Source organism: Anas platyrhynchos, chromosome 6 (genome assembly GCF_047663525.1).
Source record: "Anas platyrhynchos isolate ZD024472 breed Pekin duck chromosome 6, IASCAAS_PekinDuck_T2T, whole genome shotgun sequence".
Taxonomy (NCBI): domain Eukaryota; kingdom Metazoa; phylum Chordata; class Aves; order Anseriformes; family Anatidae; genus Anas; species Anas platyrhynchos.
Genome location: NC_092592.1, coordinates 2,736,719 through 2,756,685, shown reverse-complemented (window position 1 = coordinate 2,756,685; position 19,967 = coordinate 2,736,719). Strand labels below are relative to the sequence as shown.

Here is a 19,967-nt window from a genome sequence, read left to right as displayed (position 1 = left end):
AACAATACCGTGTATTTTTGGAAACTAATAAACATCACGCTGGTTCCTCTGGTTTTGTTTGCATGATTTTATTTTGTGTTCCTAGTTAAAAATATCGACTGTGATTTAAAATAAATTAGTAGTACTAGGTACGATCATTTAAGTACAGTATTTCCAACAGTATCTTGTTTTAGGTCAATTTTACTGGTTTTGTATAGATTAAGAATCTTCTGATGTGCAGAGGATTCCTCTTTAAAAATTTTCCTTTGTTCCTACAACATAAAATTTAAATGTGAAATTCTGCCCTCAGGTTACAAACAGGTATTTGTTTGATTTAATTAAAAATCAAAAGGAAATAAAAACTGATAGCTTTTAACACTCTAAAATTTCTTTTGAACCTGTACAAGGATCATCAAACAACATGATAATGTACATTCTTTGAACCAAGCAATTCTTGCTTGTTTTTCCTTTCACTCCAGGATCTTGTATAGATCTTGAAAAGATCTATAGATAAGAGAAAAGGAATAAATCAGTGCTGTAGAGATCTGGCAGTCACTCAGGTTTTGAATTTGGCTGTGCAGTTACCAATAAATCTAATTCATTTAACAATTTACATAAAGTGGTGAGCATTCTGAACTTCTCTTTTTAAAAAATATTACCATGTTTTTTTTTTATGTTATTTTGGGTCTCTGAAGACCTAGAAAAACAAGTATCTTGATGTATCTGTGATTTAGGTGAAGAGCCTTCCTAGAGACGTATGACATGGTAAAGTTTGTCATCAACCCATAGTTTGCAACGTTTTAAATCTTTTACTTGGCTGGGGAAATGAGGAAGTTTGGATTTGAGGTTGATTTTTTACTCACACCTGATACTATCTATATTCTACTTTACCCTAACTGAAAATCAGCTTTTAGTCTATTGAGAATTACAGCCTCTGTCCTGTCTTGCAGCATGCTCTGCTTTGGAAGTTTTCAACTTCTGTCTTTTTGCTTTTACAATAAAAAACCTAGTCTTAGCTAGCAGCGGTATACATTCTTAAAAGCATGGCAGGCCGGAGCAGAGATGTAATAGATAAGTGTTTCTTTTAGCATCAAAGCTGCAGGAAGGTCTGGTGACAGAAGTAAGGAAGTCCAATTAAATCTTAAATGTGATTGTTATCAAGGTATGTAGGGCTGTTTCCTGATGCAAATAGCTCTTTTTAGCACGGGCAGAAAAGCAGCGTAATTGAATTTAATTTTATTTCCATTTTAAATGTAAAGGGAAAAAACATATTTTTATGTTTCTACACTCTTATCTGTTAAGGGGTTGTTTCAGTGACTGCTTAATAAGATTTCAGTTGAAGCTCTTTGCATAAGATGTGCACACACTTTTTGGCTTCTAATTTAGAGCTTTTCACAGTGGGTGAGTTCTTTCTGGTGCATGACCTTAAGTCTGTCTTGGTAATGGGTTCCAAAAATATACAAAGCCTGTCCCGTTTGATTGTGCTCCATGAGAATAGAAAGGATGGAATGATGGAAATCCATGCTGTTTATTTTCAAAATGTTCCTTTAAAGCATCCATTAACTCTTTTAAAGGTACTCTAATGGATGGCTGTAAGTTATCATTTTCATTTACTCTGCCAGACGAGACTTTTCAGAGAGTAGAGTAAGTGAGGGAGTTACAGCTTAATATATCTTTATTAAGCCTTTTTTTTTTTTTTTTTTTTTTCAAAGCAGCAGAATTCCTGAAATATCTGAAGTCATCAAAGGTCGCCACAAAGTTTACACATGGGATGAAGTTTAGAGTTCTCTTAGAGTGAACTTGGGAAAATGCAGAGGTTAAGACAATAGCATTATTGATTATCTTAGCGAATTCACCTAGCAAGGAATGTGCGGGTAATAACAAAATGGGTTTTAAATGTTTTAGTAAACAAACACAATGTTAGTTCATTAATTTGTAAACAAAACATGAAGATAAAGAGTAGATACACCTTGTGCAATGCACACTCTATAAATGAAACAGTATGTACTGAAACTTGCAAGTGATGGAGATAAAAGGTTGCCCAGCAGTTTTCCACTGCTGCATCTTTAAAAAGAAAAAAAAGAAAAAAATAATCTTTCTTTGGGAAAGACTGTACAGTAATTAAAGAACACACATCCTTACTTTGGGATTTTTTCCAAATCAAAAAGAAGACTTTACTGGAATTGAAATAAAAGTAAGCTGAGCAAAGCAACTATTTTGTACAGTTTATGACTCTTACACAAATGTGTGTGACAGCAATGTATTTACATTCGTGCTTCAAGCTTTTGCCACTGCATCTGTGTTTGCCTTGATTGGAGTGCCTCTTCAGACCTCTGCATATCCCACAGGTCCTTTTAGATGTAAACAGTTTAATTCACTGGTATTTTAATACATTTATTGGATAGGGAGTAAGGAAACCGCTTGTCAGGAAACCAGATTCAAATTGGGTTAACCTAATATATCACAAGTTTAATTTTGCTAATCGGATTAATTTTCTATTTGCCATTAATATCCTTCTTCTCCAGTTACATAGTTACAGGAAGAAAAAAAAAAAAACACCATACTTTTTATCGAATTTGTTGTTTTTAAACAAGAGCCTGCATGCTGCTTTCAGGCTATCACGTTTAGTATAGCTTTACATAAGTATTTCCTTATATTTGCAATCTTTTCCATAATTTGAGGGTTTGGGTGAGCAAGAGAGTCTCTTTATTCATTTGGTATGAACCAGAGAGGTCTTTGCCTCAGCACATCGCCAATAAACCGATGAAACAAACTTCTTTCTGGTGATTAGCTTCTCTCCCCGGCCTGTAGGTGGGTGTGTTTAACAGAAGGAAGGAGTAGGAATGCGCCTGTCAGCCTGCCTTTGCAGCTAATTAGCTCAGCATACAGCAAAGATAAGCAGTCCGGGGAGGTGGACCCTGCGGAGGGTCGTGGGGTTTGAGGCAATGCCTGATTGGGAGACGTGGGGAGATTCCTCAGGAATCCAGCGCATCAATGAGCTGCGGAAAGTTGGTACAGGACTTGCCTGACTCAGGCATGAGGGCAGCTTGTGGCTGCTTTCTGGAAAAGCAGAGCAGAGATGGACAGAACCTTGGAGTCTCTGCAACTTGTAATTGCCCAAGTTCTGCCTCATCGAGACCCTGCCCTGGTTTTTAAAGACTGTAAGTACCAAAGATAATGATTTTATTTCCCTGATAGTGAGTGTATTTAATTCAAATGTCTGTTGTACCCAACAAATTAAGAGAGAGAAGTAATTAACATGCTTGTACATGTATTCGTGTGCATACCACAAACTATCATTATTTTATCTTGCCTATTTGAAGGCAGTGTTGCTGCTTATTTTTTAAGTTTGCATTTCAGAAAACTGATTCACAACTTTTACCTAGGATATTTAATTACATTCTAATAACATGGTAAAAACTTTACTGCTTGACAATTTTGGAAAACTTTATGCCAACTCTCTTTCTGTGGTTAGTTTGTCCTATAAATTACCTTTCTTGACTGTAGTACTGCAAAATATCAAATATTGCAATCTTAAAACATAAGACGTTTTCCTGCAAGTATATGGAATGTGATTTCCCTCCCCCCCCCCCATATCAGACTTGACTATGGATGCACTTTTTAAACCTGGCCAAAACACTTATTTATTCTCTCTTTCTCTCTCATTTTACAAACTATCCCTTGTGAAATGTTCTGAAGTACCTTTCAGTAGATGGCACATAATAAACTGGCCTGATGCATCCCTTGAAACAGAGTTCAATGCAACTCACATCACGGAAATAAGAGTATTTAAATTTGAATTTATGATTTGAGTGGGGCTATGCATGGAACAAAGTGCTATTTAATTAGTAATTTCTTAGAAAATACATCCACAGATTTCATACAATGGAAAAAACCCTCTTCAACAGATCAAATGAAACAATAGTTAAATTCCATTGTTCTCAGTTTTCTTCACAGGTGAATGAGATCTCTTGATGTCATGCCCCCAAATCCGGTCCTACATAAACAATTTGATTGTAAAATTAGTATTTTGCTGGGTGTCATTTCAGTCTGAATCACCTAGTCAATCATTTAACATGCAAACAATGCTGGAACAATGTTAGATTTTTAGAAGGGAGTTTTATTTATTTATTTATTTAACATTCACTTCTAATCGTAATCTCCCGTGTGACCTGAGGCACACTGCAGAGACATTTATTTAATCTCCACTTCATTCTTTTGTCAACAGCTCTGTTAGAGTTAATAAAATCAGTCTCATACAGTCAACTGTTGCCTTCTAAACTTGCTGTAAAAGGAATAAAGACTTAAAGACATGGCTAGTGATGGACCTAGGGGAAAAACCCATGTACATCTGCATTAAACAACTCCACTTGCCAGATTCTTATGTTCATAGCCACACTGAAAAGTCAGAGGCTGACCCAGTAGTTCCCTGGGACTAAGTTGGATTTACTCTTGTAGAAGGATGCTACTCTTGTGTGAATGTAGCATAAGGATCTGTCCCAGAGCTTAGGAGTCTGACATCTGTTTCTCAGGCCACCCTGCAGGAGGTTTGTATGCTGCTGGGTAGGTTTGTATTACTGTTGCAGTCTTGGGACCTCGTGGAGCAGTCTGTGAATGTACACACATCACAGGAACAAAGAATTTGATCGGGGTGCAGTGTGGGGGGTGGGCTCGAGGAGAGGGGCATTCCCTTTCATAAGTTTCCACTGGTAACCAGTTCCTGCAGGTCTACTGACAAGGCTTTTATTGAAAGTGTATGTACAAGCTGCTTGGACAATGCATTTGTGACCACCCACAGATCTAAGGGAGGGAGAGATGATTAAATAGAAACAAAAGTGCGAGTGGATTCGAGTAGTTTTGTTTTTTTTTTTTCTACTTTAGATTTTCTGAGGTATGAAAAGAATTTTGAAGGCATTCTAATATAAATTTAACCTATACAGGCTTGAAGTTGCTGTGAGTGTGTGCCACTAATTCTGACTGGTGACAGACATTCATAGTGCTTTGTCTGTAAGTCAGATGAGAATTTACATGCATTCTTTTTATCTTCAGCAAAAAGTCATCTTTAGATCTAGGTGGTGTCCATCTCTGACTTGTAATCAGATTTAAATACAGCAAGCAAGTATTAGACTAGAAAGAACATAGTGTCTCATGTTTCCCCATGGGACCACGTCCACATCTCTTACAAACGCATTACTTTCAGACCTTATTGGAAAGAACAAAGTAAGAATGAAGTCCATTCAGGATCTACTTTGTTGCAGCAGCATCTACCCTTTTCACAATGTGGTGTGACTCAGTATGTCAACAGGACTGAGTTTTGCTAGGGCAAGATGTCAGAGCAAGTCTGCTCATCACTGCTCAGCACCACATACACTTTTTGTTCCCATTCCAACCTAGAGGTCTTGGCTTGCACTGTCCCAACACTTTGTTCTGTTGGGAATGTCTCACAGAGGGCTTTCTTCAACAGCAGCAGGGAGAGACAAGAAGTTCAAAAGTCCCTGCCCTCCTGGGTGCAGCTTGCAGGAGCAAATACAGTGAGTGGTGCTGTGCCTGCTGCAGCAGTGCTCCTTCTGGGCTAGCCTTTTCCCCGGCAGAGGCAGAGATGATGGGATTTGGGAAAGATGCAAGATCATGGCTGGGTGCCCTGGCAACAAGACAGCAGGGATAATTTGTTTCTCACAAGTTCCTCCCTGCCATGAGAATGCTTTATCCTTATAGTGGTAGACAATCTTTGGCAGAGAGCAGGGGTCTGAGCAAGGCCCCGTGGTGCAGGCCTGTCACCAGCCCACCGATGGGGGACGGGGAACAGTGGGCTGCAGAGGGGCTGGCAGCTCCAGCAAGAATGGGACAGGCAAAGACATGGAGGAGGAAGGCAAGAAGAAGGAGCCCAGTGCTCAACTCATGCTACTGCAAGAGTTGTGTTTGCTTTTTGGTGTGTGTGTTTCCCTGAACTGTGCGCTGTATGTAGCTTCCATCCCAGATAACATGATAAAAAGATAATGCTTTCTACCATGCAGACCTAATTAACCCCAGCACTGGTCTAATCCATATGCTGACCTTATTACGACTCCGTTTTCATATCAAAAAATATTATGGTATCAGGTAGGAGTTACGATAAAGCTTGGAAAAAAGCTAAGTACTTCCAGAAAGTCTTTTTAAGCCCTGACTTGAATTCATGGTTCCTAGCTGGATTGCTGCTTGGTTGGTTTGTGAACATTTAGCAAAGTGATTTTACATCAGCTGAACAGCACTGTGTCTCCATTTCTTTTTACTGGTAGCAACAAATCGCACATTTTCCTTTGCACGTTTTGCCAGCAAAGATTTCAGGTCAGCAATAGATGGACAGGTTAGACTGTAGAGTTTTTAATAAGAAAGTATGTTAACTTATGGGGATCTGCCCATAATTTTTGGTAGAATCAGCCCAGCTCACTTTTCTTCATTTAACATTGAAATAGATTTGTCAGTGGGTACCATACTAGCTCTCTGATACAAGCTTTTAAATTGAAGTGCACTATAGCCAGAGTAAGTCAGTTGCCTTGGAGAAATATTACAAGATTAAAAGTTTTATCAAACAAACAGTCTTTTCCTTTCTAGATTAATGTTATTATTACTGTACTATTCCTGTGCGAATCAGTTATACTTCTGATTATCACAGGAGATTGACCAATTTATAATTCTTTATTGCTATATTCAGATGCTGAAATTATACCAAAGTTCTTATCATTTTCCCATGTAATGCTACATAAGAATGTAGACCAAGCCAAGCTGTTCGGCAATGACTAACAGTTGTCTTCAGACTATCAGCTTAAAAACACCTGACTTTAGTATGTCTACTCATTCTGTTCCAAGTGATAACCTGCTTACTCAATTCATAACGCTGCAGGGATTGACTTTTTGCCTCAGTCCAACGGTGGTGTCAGTGAAACCCTCCCAGTCTCTGTCCTTCCTTTCCCTAGCTGCATCTAAATCTGCTGTGACTACAAACATACCAATGGTTCACAAAGCCTACACCATTCTCTGAGCTGCTTGCCTCCAACATCTTCTTCTTTCTTCCTTTACTTGGTAACATGTTCAGAATGGCTCTTGAGGAGGCCATCCAGTTCGTTTATTTAATTTTATTTTGTTCTTTTTCCAAATCCTTGAAGCCTAGGAACTGTCAGTCAGTGCTGGATTTAAGGTAGTCATTGCCAATTAAAGATGTTGCTTCTCACAAGTGGAATCTCACCCCACAATCAGATCTTCTTTTCCTGAAACAACATCTTGCTACTTTTTGTGCTTTTTAAGGGTTTTAGACAGAATCACCTAGTAGTCCACTGCTAGATCAGCTCACTCATATAGCATCCAAATCCATCATGGAGAAGGAAAAATGCCCCTGAAGTCCTCTCAGCATATTGTTGGTGTCCCAGTACATGATACTTGGTAATGTTTTTATATATATTTAACAATATACCTAATTTCATTAGGTTTAGTAAGGATATGGGGCTTTTTATTTTTGTACGTATACATGGAGAACAGAATAGTATAGCATATGGACCAGAATATCCTAACAAAATCACTGCTAACATGCTAATACATAACATAATATATATGATAAATGCATAGTAAGATCATGGGAAAATTAATTGATATTGCCTACTCACATTTGTACCTTTTTTTTCCTACAGCTATTATTTATATGTTTAAAAATATGCAAAATAAATCAAAAGAGAAGCAATAAAACCTTCCCTCAAAACAGCTGGATCCCACTCCAGTTGCTGCCTTTTTTTTTTTTTTTCTAGAGATTTAAACAGTATCTCTTTGCTAGCCTGAGCCCAATTTAACAGCTTCCCTAAGATGTATGCATTGTTACAAGCCTTAATAGGCTGCAGCTGGGGAAGGGTGCACTTGTAACTTATGAACTTTGTTTAAACGATATAGTTTTACTGATTATGTGCCATGGCTTGATTTAAGACATGTAAGGGAACTTTACTAGCCTCTCACTGAAGAATCTTCTTTAATAGATTTCATATTACATATTTCTTTCATTCAAAAAGCTTGTATTTTTCTTCTGCATTCACGTATTAAATTAAATCCACGAAGGCAGTTAAAAGGACTTTTAGAAACAGCTGTTTTAAGTTTTAAAATGACAAAGTAGGTGGTTGGTTATCTTGTGTGTGTGTTCTTCATACTCCACTCTCTCGGCAGTGAGACGTTGTCAAGTATATGACTCCATTCCACTTCAGTGGCAGAGTCACTTGGCTCCCACTCCGATTTGCCCTTCCAGTCTTGGCCAAAACACCCCCCTCCCAGTTGGCCAGCCTCCTGTTTATGGCATTGTTTGTTTGCCTTGGTTGAGGTGAATGCCTAGCCAGTATTTTTAGCAGTAATTCACAGAAACCTGGAGCTATTTTTTTTCTGGCATCAATGCAGTGCAAACTTACTGACATAATCCAAGTTGGAGAGTTCTGTTTCCCACTTAGAATGATATTTAATTTGACTCACAGACTTCCTTGAGCAGAGGCAAGACAGTTGCTACTGAAAGGTGAGAAATTGTCTGGAAAACAATGTTGTGTTATAATAAATGTGTTATCATTTAATCCTCTTTCAAACACAGTTCACATCAAACTGTATTTCTGAACTCTCAAAAGAGCTCAGGGTTCATTTAGGGTAAATGCAGCTGTATAACCCACATATTTGTTGTTCCACAGAACTCGCAGCCTGTCCTAAATTCAAATATATATATATATAAATAAATAAATAATAAAAAGTCCTTAGAGTCTAGGAAAACTTCAAGAACTCTACCAGGATTTGCACTTGGGGACAGCTTCATTTGGTACAATGCCTCTTGCCCTGGGCAAGAGGCTTTTCCAGCTGAGTAAAAAGCAAAGTAGAGAAGAAAAATCATCTTCTCACCTCGTAACTAGGCATTACAGCCAGCTTCAAATAGACTGTTGTGGAACCATTAATATTCACAGATGGGAGAGTACTAAAGGAGGGTATATGGAATTCTTGCTCTTGAACTTGGTGATGCACGTACTACTATGAAACTCTAACCGAGAAAGATCTGAGGTATAAAGTGGATAAAATATTGTCTGAATGGGGTCTTGGCATTGCCTACAACAAAATCAATACTGTTAACTAATTCAGCAACTGACAGTGTACAAAATAAATTGTTTTAAAGCACGGATGATTTAATCCTGAAGAAAATTGTTTGTCATTGCATACAAATACTATAAGCATTATCTTAAAAACTCAACCACATCATAGGCATCTTTCAAAATACGAAAGTCAATTATAATGAGAATGTCCTTTCAAAATGAGACGTAAATTACAGTATTTTGCTGCATTAAACCATGAATCTTGTTGTTTCATTTATGTACTTCTGAAAATTCTCATTGTTTTCCATACTGCATTTTTAGACTTAAGCCAGTTGGATGCCAAATACTGATATACAGCATAGAGACTGAACAACATTCTGCCTGGAATGTTTAGAAATGAAGGCAAACAATGCATGTGATTGCAGGAAAAATGAATATTGAGAGATCTTAATACAACATTAGTAATCATCATATTAGTAATCATTAGTTACTATCTTAGAATAGTCACTTAGTATATTTGATTGTGCATCTGATCATATGTATACATTTTTCACATCTTCCTAAACTACTACAAATCCATGTGATACATAATGAAGGAAAAAAAAAATAATAGTGGCTGTAGTGGCTGTTAGGCATAAATAAAATCTTTTTTTTTTTTTTTTTTAGTAGAGAACTGTTTTCACACACCGAATTTTTACAAGTTTAGCTGAAATTGTTTTAATTATATATTTGAAATTGATATGCTGTTTTAATTTAATGATGATAAACATACTGATTCAAGCTAAACAGTTGAGTAAAATAAAATTAATTAAATCAAAACATAAAGAATTCTTGGGGAAAAAAAAAGTTTGAGGCTTTGATATCATGGCTGCATTCTGTAGTTTAACCTGATGCATCTTCATGTTCATCACTGTTTTGAGGTGCTAGTTTTGGCTAGGATTGAAAAAATCACAGCAAAAACTGCAGTGATAATTTGATGCTGCCACTACATATATACCACCAAGTATTTCCTGCTACCATCCTCACAGCTAAGCCAGGTTTTATGTTTATCCAATTCAGTACAAACCCAGGCACTTTTAATTACTTAATTACGGAGATATCCAGCTGCACTGTGGGATAGGCACATAGCTTTCATTTGACAGAAATTCTAAACAGAATAAAAACGATGCTGCTCAGCTACTGTTTCTGTGTTAGTCATACACGTATTAGTTTAATCTGTAGCAGCTACTCACTGCTTACTAGTCCTCTGGTAAAATATTGCTTTATCTGTAAAATTTGAGACAGCTTAAAGCATGTTTCAGGATTTCAGGAAAAGAAGGGAAATATATTTCTGTTGGTGTATTGCAGTGAAAGTAGATATCTCTCTATAGCTCTAAAAAGTCTTTTGAATATTAGTTTTCAGAGTGGAAACTTTCAGCCAAGTGAGAGATGCAGGCTGTCTAAATGCTGAATTACCATCGAAAGGACTCATGAACAAGAATGGAAATTAAAACAGAAATTTTACACTCTGAACTCTTAATTTCTGTAAAACTAACAACAGAAGAGAAGCAAGGATCAGACACACAGCAATTTAGGTCACTTATTGCTACCATTGGTACTAAACAGTTTAAATACCTGTTTCTTTTATAGACCACTATACCAGTATAATTTCCTCTTGGTAAGCAAAAGCACGCATGATATTTATGGGTAGTTTCCCCTCCATCAATGAGGGGCATAGGATACTAAAATCTAGGGACTTGGACTGGACAAAAAATGATCATGCTTGGGATTTCCCTGTGCAGCTTTGCCAATTGCATTGTACATCTTAGAAGACTCAGCAGTTTATTACCTACAGAATAATCGATCTCATCATGATGTGGGAGAAATCAAGCTTTATTAAAATTTATTTATTTATTGTTTTACCAAAAGTTGTATCATACAGGCTGAATGATGAGACCAGAAAGAGTACTGTGGGTTACCTACACCACCAAATTCATTATTCCTGTGGACTTTGCATTATTGTTTTTAAGGACTGCACTCTTGGACAACAGTTGTTTCAAAAACCAAAGCACTTTATGGAAACATCCTAAATCAGTGATATTCTTAAAGCTGATACTTTCTGTTGCTATCTATTTCAATACCAGTAAAGGACTGAATGTCACCAATACCATTCTCACACTGAAGCAACAGCTCCTACTGAATTGTCATGTTTAAACTTGGAAATTTTACATTCATGAATTTTATGTTCAAATATCAGTTTTCACTTAATGGGTTTAAAATTAGATTGTTACCCAATGTGTGCATGCTCTGTGGAGCAGAAGGTCTCATAAAAAAGAAAAAAAAAGAAGAAAAAAAAAACACTCAGATGTTTACATCAGTGAGGTATTCAGCCAGAGACCAGTTTCTGAAGTTGGATTACCATTTGGAGTCCGTACCGGTAGCAGTTTCCCTGGCTAGTAGACCAGTTTTTCTCCCACATTCATCATCATTTAGAAAAGCAGAAGTCAGTTTCTGTGGTTAAGAGTTCCTCAATATTTCAGTTTTTTCTCACAGCTGCACTGAGACAGTGGTTATCCCAACGTGTTTCCTGTTACAAATACAAAATTTATTCAGATAGCTTTCTTCTTTACGGTGAAGCAATATTCCAATGCCATGAGAGTTCTGCAGCTTTAAATGCCCCAAATGCCAGAACTGGTAGGAGCCAACACTGCTGCTGCATCCGTGACACCATCCAGTGGCAGACAGCAGTGTGCTCCAAACACCCTGCCTCGCCTCCCCAGAGCTCAGACCACGCCACCCGCACTTCCTCATGGCTTGAGCACAGCAAAAAGGGAACTGGTGATGACCACACTCTGTGTGTCTGCCCTTGTCATGGCTAAATGCCAAGAAAAGCTGTTGTCTGTGAGAGCAGTGCAGCTGCCAGAAGTCAGGAAACAGGCGGTGACAATATTGGAGCTCACATTGCTCACCCTGCAGCAAACAGAGCAATGCCCTGTCCATAGATTGCATGTGAGCTACCACCAGGGTGACACTGTCTCAAAATGGATCACTTCTACATTATTCCACTACTAACAAGGTCAGACGAGATGAAGAAAGAGGAAAATTATACATGTATGAGGAAAATTATCTCTGCCACTGATTCCTGTATGCACTAATACTTGATACTGAACCAGTATCAGTACTCTGAAGGACCCATACTGCTGCCTAGGGCTTCCATACTTCCACTGGAAGGTCCAAATTAAGAAACATACTTCTTACCTTCTGAATTTAAATTTTCAAGTGAGAAATGATGAACATCATACACAGCTGGTTTTTTTTTGTTTGTTTGTTCATTTGTTTGTTTTTGCATAGTGCTGTGGTTTAACCTATCAGGCAGCTAAGCACCACGCAGCCATTTGCTTACCCTCCTCCCTCCCTCTGTGGGATGGGGGAGAGAATCAGGAAAAAGAAAAAAAAAAAAAAAAAAAAAGGAAAGAAAGCCTGTAGGTTGAGATAAAGACAGTTTATTTGGAGAGAGGAAAAAAAAAAGAAAAAAAAGAAGAAAAAAAAGGAAAATAATAATAATGATGATAAGAGTATTAATACCACTAATGTGTACAAAACAAGTGATGCACAATGCAATTGCTCACCACCTGCTGAACGATGCCCAGAAAGAAAGAAAATTATCTCTAAGCTACACATGGCTCTGTAAAAGGAGTCTAGATAAACTATACTAAAATTCTTTTTGAGTCCAAGCCGAAAAGTGTTGAGAAAACCCCAACACAGAACATAAAACTTTGGAGTACTGGCTCAATAGTCATGATGTCAATTGGATTTCTGGTTTTCACATTTCTATTTTCACATTAGCCTGCAACTATTATCATCATAATATACAACACCTTTTTTTCCAGCTACTTCATAAAGTTTTGCATTAAAAGTCAGCTGCTTTCCTTGCATGACCATGTGTTTTTGTTTTTGTTTTTGGTTTTGTTTTTTGAGAATGGAAAAGAGGAATCTGAGTATAACATTTTCTCATGTTTGAAAGTGAGCAGCTTAATGGCTGCTGTGATATCAAAGTTCCAACACATTGACTTAATAGTACAATATTGCTGACCTGCAATTTATGTACTACAGTAGCCTGCAATCCCAGAAAGTCCAAAATTGCCACAAAATCATATTTTTCACACCAGCAGAGATAATCACAGACATTTTATTATCAATAATAAATGTATCAAGCTCATATGTCTGCATTTCTTGTGTAACACAGAAAACACTAAGATCAAGGACATGTATGCATCCTACATTCAGCATTTTTATGTCTTTGACAGTGAATGTCGTAGCAATATTGCAGGAGTTCTGGGAAAGCAAACAGAAGCAGAAGGCCATATTCCCAAGCGAAGGCATCATTGTGTATGAATCACTGAGCTCCCTGGGCCCACCATTTGTGAGCTATGTTACCTTGCCGGGAGGAAGTTGCTTTGGTAACTTTCAGGTAAGTGTCAGCTTCCAATCTTTGCCAGGGGAATTTTATCTATTTACTTATATATTTATTCAGGAAAATTCTTTTGCCATAGAAGATACAGGACAACTACTTCTGTAACAATGAATACTACACTTGACTTTTCCAATCTCATTCTGTCCCAGCCCTCACCGACTTGAGAGACAAGGTACCTGAAGGAAAACAACACAGAGTTCTAGGAATGATTTTACCAGTCTTGTCTCTGGTTTCCAGTCATATCTACAATGAAGTGAAACATTATGGGTAACTCAAGCATTTCTGTCAGTTGAATCTAAGACCAAGGTGTTTGTAGTTTCTTTCTTTCAGAAAACAATAATATATTTTATGGTGGAGAAATAGCTTAGTATTTTATTTTATTTTATTTTATTATGTTTTCCTTCAAAACAAGGGTCTGATTTGCCATCCGTAAAGTAGAATGACACTGAATTTCTTGCTGGTTCTGTGCATCGTTTCTTTTAAACCAAATATACTGTGAGGAATTTTGAGGAGGTTTGACCACTGGAAAGGACAACTTGAAACAAGGTTGTCACCCACTGTTGTTCATTCCACCTTGCTGCAGAGCTGCTTAAGCTGGCAGTTGCTTGTGCAAAGAGGAGAGGAGAACAGCAGCGGGAAATTTACCTATTCTCCAGGTGTTCAATTGCAAAGCCTCCTCTGGAGGATCAACAGCAGTGAATTCAGCGTGCTTAGGAGAAATTAGATCTACGTCTGAACCACAACTATTTCAGTAGCATCACTAACTTATATTACTCTGAAGAAGCAGTCGGCACCGTCTCTATGTTAGGAAATAGCTGAACACAGTCTGTTATTCACAGGAATTATTCAGGCAGGCTTCTTTAGGAAGGCTGGGTTTCACTAGAACATTACTAGCCTGTAAGCCTCATGGCATCACCTTCCGTCTTGACTGCTAAACCTCCTTGCTCCCTACTATCTTCTTTGCCAAGATACAGCTGTCCACGTTTACTTTTCCTACTTGGCTGGACTGAATTTAAGAAGGGATCCTGCAACTCTTCCTCTTGTTTGCCACTTAATCATCACACCAAATGAAAACTATTTGCCTTTCACCTCTTTATTTCAGGCCTTCTTTCCTAGTGGTCATTTAAAAACGGAAAGAAAAAGTCCATCAACTTTTTTTTTTTAATATTCAGCAGACTCTTAAGTCATCAAGCACTTCAAGACTGTTTGAAATAATCTCTACATTAATAGAAAAGGAATTCCTCAGACACACTGCGGCCGCTTACCTTTAATACACTCGTTGGATGAGACGGAGCTGTATTTCTTGCTTTCGCCTGCACTGGAAGGCTTCCCTTCCTTGTAAGGTTGTTTACTGCTCTCACTTGTGCATTGCTCACATGAAGAGCCATCTGGAGGATGGGATTCTTCCTTCTTCTCCCGCATTATCTTCTGGAAACGAGGATCTAAGTGTTCCAAGGAGCCCTTCACTTTCCTGGTGTTTCTCTTTTTTCTTCTTTTTCTTCTCCTTTTTCTTCTTTTTTTACGCTTGCGATTGGCATTGTCAAAGTGGAGCGCACAGAAACACAAATCGTGAAGTCTGAAAGAAACACACAAGTTTAAAAGAGAAAAAAAGATGTGGCACTTGTTGCCTATATGAAACTTTATTTATTTTACCACAGGTGATGATTTGCAGCATGTCAGCTATTTTGTGGTGCTTTGTGCACACGCAACTTACTTTAGATGTAGCAAACTTAAGCCCTCAGATTGAAGGACCATAGGTCCTGGTTTGTACACAGATCATTAACAATGGCTAGCTCTGGAATACGTGCAAGCAGAAAAAAACTTTTAACCTAATCCAGAATGGTGTACGGATGTGTTTCCAACTATGTGGTCCAAAGCTAGTGCTCTGACACAATTCAGCAATAGCTTTCCTATCTTCACCGATCAACCTAACAACATGATCCCCAGCCAGCTGATGCTATCTAAGTAACTTAGAAACTACCAGAACAAAAAAAAAAAAAAAAAGAAGAAGAAAATAGAGAAGAAAAAAAAAAGGAGAAAAAAAAAAAAGGAATACATGAGAAGCACCCAGAAAAGAATTAGGATAAAAAATGGGGAGTATGCTGGAATCCTTGCTTACTTGGAATCCTTCTCTCCATGTTTATCCTTAGACTTCTTTTTCTTCTAGAACTTGTGATATTTTTGCATTTTTTTCACCACCTAAAAGCTCCTTTTCTATCTTTCTGTCTTTCCTTTCTATTTCACTTTCACTACCTTCTGCACGGGTAGATTTTCTTTTTCTGTTTCCTTCTGTTTCATTTTTCTGGCGACAGTTCTCCAAATGAGCTGACACAGGTGGAAGCGCATGTCTTTCACGAGAATGTCTTCCAGAATGTTGCTGAGATACCGAGCAACGATGCAAGTCTGCTCGGGGTGTGCTAAAGCGACGTACATCTTCATCTCTCAAGAGGGAACCGTGAGGCCATCCACTTTTGTAATGATAATGCTTATGTGACCTGCCGTAGTAAGTTGCAGTCCATTTGTCAAAGGCTGCATCGCCGTGAGAGAACTTTCTCTCTCTACTGTCTCCTGTCGCATGAGGTGAATAGTAATCATTGGAATAGCTACATCTTTCCCATCTCCGTGCTTCATCTCGATAGTATCTTTCTCTGCTCCAACTTCTTTCCCCTTTGGATCGGGAATATCTATTGCTACCTTGTTCTGATCTTCCTCCGCTGCCAGATCTGGACTTTGAATATTTGACTGCTCTTCTGCCATTCTCAGGGCTGTTTCTTTCACCAGGGAAAGATCTGCACCTGCTTCCCTCCCAGTGCTCCTGCTTGTGACGCTTTTGCTCAACAACTTCCACGCTCTGAGAACACCTCCTCTTGCTGGAAGGACCTGCTTTTTGACTCTCCTTCTCTTCACTAGGAGCATGTTCCCTCTTGCTTTGGTAATGCTCTTTCTCAGTGTTTTTAGTCTTGGCCTTTCTACCTTGGCATCTCTCTGCAATAGCTGAGGAGGAAAGCTTTTTAGAGCTACATTCAGTGTCACACTTGAGAGAGGAAGTTTGCCGCAATTTCTCACCACGCTCTTTGCCGTCCAAAACGTTTTCTTTTGAAATGAGGTCACGTTCTTTTGATCTTCTTGGTTTCTCCTTGTCTCCACCGTCATCACATTGGTACTGTGCGAGGTATTCATCCTTCCCAGCAGATTTCGGAGGGTCCGCGACACTGCACAAAATAAAATCACATTTCTCACTTCTGCTGAAGGACGTGAAGATTAACAGTAAAACCTTCCAAAGGCAAACAAACAAACAAAAACCTCCGGACTACAGGAACACTCGCAAAGATATGCCATTTAGAAACCTCTCCTGCAATTAGGACACCTTCTCCAGCTCCCAGAGAAAGTGCTTTTTCCCCTCTTGCTTCTGAAGCCATTGCACTAAAAAAGCAAACGCATCTGTCTCCCTCCACATGCTGCTGCTCTGAATAAGAGCCAGAAGGTTCAAAACCACCCTATTTGGTCTCCCCACATAGCCGAAAAAAACACCAGTTGAAACAGAGTTTTCTACCTCTCTCCCACAAATTTACATTCACATATCCTGTGACTGCAAAAATAGAAGGCGGGGCTCAGGAGGAACAGCCAGTGTTGGAAATGAAAAAAAGCAGCCTCTTTCTTCAGAGTCTTAAGCCTATGCTACTAAGAAAAACAAAACAAAACAAAACAAAACAAAAGGAGAGGAGAACAACAGCGGGAAATTTACCTATTCTCCAGGTGTTCAATTGCAAAGCCTCCTCTGGAGGATCAACAGCTGTGAATTCAGCGTGCTTAGGAGATATCAGATCTACGTCTGAACCACAACTATTTCAGTAGCATCACTAACTTATATTACTCTGAAGAAGCAGTCAGCACCGTTTCTATGTTAGGAAATAGCTGAACACAGTCTGTTATTCACAGGAATTATTCAGGCAGGCTTCTTTAGGAAGGCTGGGTTTCACTAGAACATTACTCCGCAAGTCCCTTCTATTCCTTTTCCCCTTAGAATCTGGGGATGTTTCAGCTAAAAAGGAGGGCAGAAACACTCTCCGTAGGTCTCCACCATGTAGTAAAACAGCGCTGCGTACCTGGTTAACCTCTGCAGCCAGCAAAGCATTTCTATTTGCAGCAGTGCCCTGACCCCAGCCTCTTGCTGAGCTCCGTCCTGTGCTGCTCGGATGCTCCCGCTGCTCAGACATGGGGGCTTAGAGAGCCACCGGGCCAGCACAAGCCCCCGAGCTCACTGTCAAACTTCACTTTTGGCATCTTTCACTTCACCAGCGCCGCCGGACGAGGAGCCCAGCAATGCCTGACGCCGCTCCGGGCTCACCTAAACGCGGGGCAGGAAATTCAGATTCAAAGCTGCGAAGGTTTTTCTTAGTGAAAGCATGGAATGAGTGGCCATCGGTGACTAACCTTACAGGAAGGCATTCACTTTGTGAATGCTGCAGTGAGTGAAGACTGAAGGCATTTTCTGAGTGACCTAAGGAGAGCCCTCCCCGAAAAGCAGGACGTTTTATTGTCTATGTAACATCTCCTTTGAAGGCTCGAGCACGAGATCCACCAGGTTTAAAGTCTCAAGACACGGATCTGCCACCACAGAAGCAATACATTTCATCTACTAAGCCTAAATACCGTATTTTGCCTCCTCTGTAGGTTTAAAAAAACACGGCCACGCTTGAAGGAATGCATTCTCAGATATTCTACGTATTTACAGTGCTTTAATTAATACCACAGACATGTTGTGCTGTTTAGGGGAATTTGCAATTACATTTTCATTTCCAACCAAACGCAGCCTGACACAAATTGGGAGCAACAGGAACTAATCATCTGGAAGCCGGGATATGCATCATTCGCCATTTTCTAAGAAAATGACAAAAATATAAAACCCCAGCAGTCTGAGAACGTGAGCACTGAGGTAAAGGCCTGATCAAACAAACGCGCACAACTATGATTTGTCCTTTTAACTCAGCAAAAGTCTGCAAACTGCCATGGTAGCAAATGAGGAGAAGGAGCTGGTATTTACAGAAGTTGCAGCTGAAGATTCAGATAAACCATTCGGGTCGATGCTCCCTTCCTGCAGGTTTAAGCTGCGGTCACATCGCCTATTTCAAACCCTTTTGATTTCTACCAGTCACCCCAGATCCCACCTATTTTGCACGTTTTCCAATCAATGAATTCGCTACATGATTTCTGGGGCACAAGAGCAGGCCTGGTGAAGAGGAGCATGCCTGGTGCCATCATTCAATCAAATCAAAAGCGTCCAGGAGAAGCCCGGGGTGTGGTACTCACAGGGAATGTTTGCGAGCGGCCAAGTTCAGCAGAAGAGAATAGGCAGGACTGGAAGCCCAGGGGAACGAGATGCATCTGTTGTTGCAGGCAGCCCCAGCAAAATGTTACAGCTTCACTAGCCTGGGGCATGATTCCCCCCTTCCCTTTTCACAGCCAAGTACAATATTAGCTTGCCTTTTCTTTTTTTTTTTTATTATCATTATTTTTATTTCTTTTTGCCATCGTCAGGCTGAGGCCGGCTGAGAATATTCTGTGTCTAGACTAATAAATGTTTGTGCGGATTTTGCAAGAGCGGCTTCTGGGAACAGAATCCACTTTTTGTTTTCTGCTGGAGGAAAAAAAATAAAATAAAAATAAAGGAGGAGCATTAAAAGCAACCAAGCACCCCCGTGCATTTGTTTGAAATTGCATGTTACGGTGCTTCTATTTTATGTGCAATCAATACATAATTTGGAAGAAAAAAATGCTTTTAAAATTCAGAGCTATCCCTGAGCAGCTAAGGTTCTCTTGGAAACTGAAGGAGGAGTCTGAAATGATTGTTCTTGTGTTTGCATCCCCCAGTGGGAAAGGCAGCACACAAGTAGAAGCCACTGTGCTTTGAGGCGGCATGAATCATTAAGAATAAAGATCCCCCCCCATTTAAACATGAGATATTAAAACTGAATCTAGGACAAAGGTAAACTAAACAGACTCCTTCCTTCCCGGGCAGTCAGTGGGTTAAATCAAATATCAAAGGGGCAACATCAACCTTATAACTTCCTCTGCCGAAATTAAAAAACAAAATAAAGGTAACTTCTATTTTGCCTGCCCCGACCCCAATCGCATCGCCCGAATGGGTGCAAACTGCTGGGATATGTGAGGGCCCAAGCCTACATTTTCCCTGTTTCGTATTTGTTGGAGGAGGGCGGGGTATCTCCAGATGAAATGGCTGACCGAGCTTTTTATTTCCTCGCTTTGGGTGGAAATGACTGAATCTTTCCAGGCAGCGGAGCAGTGCTCGACCGACTCCCTCGGCCTCCCCGCGTGGGAAGAGCCCTGCCGGGAGCAGCCCGCGTAACCCTCAGATGCCAGCCCCATCAGGATTAGGTCCAGCAATGGGATGTTGGCTCCTCTAAGTGAGGACGCATCCTCTCGAAACACATACACAGAGA

At 39.5% G+C, this 19,967-nt stretch overlaps 1 protein-coding gene across 1 annotated transcript in view; it reads right to left on the bottom strand.

The window, feature by feature from the left end:
- Positions 1-19,967, bottom strand: part of LOC140002820 (uncharacterized) — a 99,568-nt gene that overhangs the window by 74,781 nt on the left and 4,820 nt on the right. Inside the window, exons 3-4 of the mRNA XM_072040212.1 lie at positions 15,626-16,718; positions 14,772-15,082 (exon numbers count right to left, since the gene is read on the bottom strand). Of these exons, the coding sequence (XP_071896313.1) occupies positions 14,772-14,928 (157 nt within the window). The 5' untranslated portion in view covers positions 14,929-15,082; positions 15,626-16,718. The remainder of the gene's footprint in view (positions 1-14,771; positions 15,083-15,625; positions 16,719-19,967) is intronic.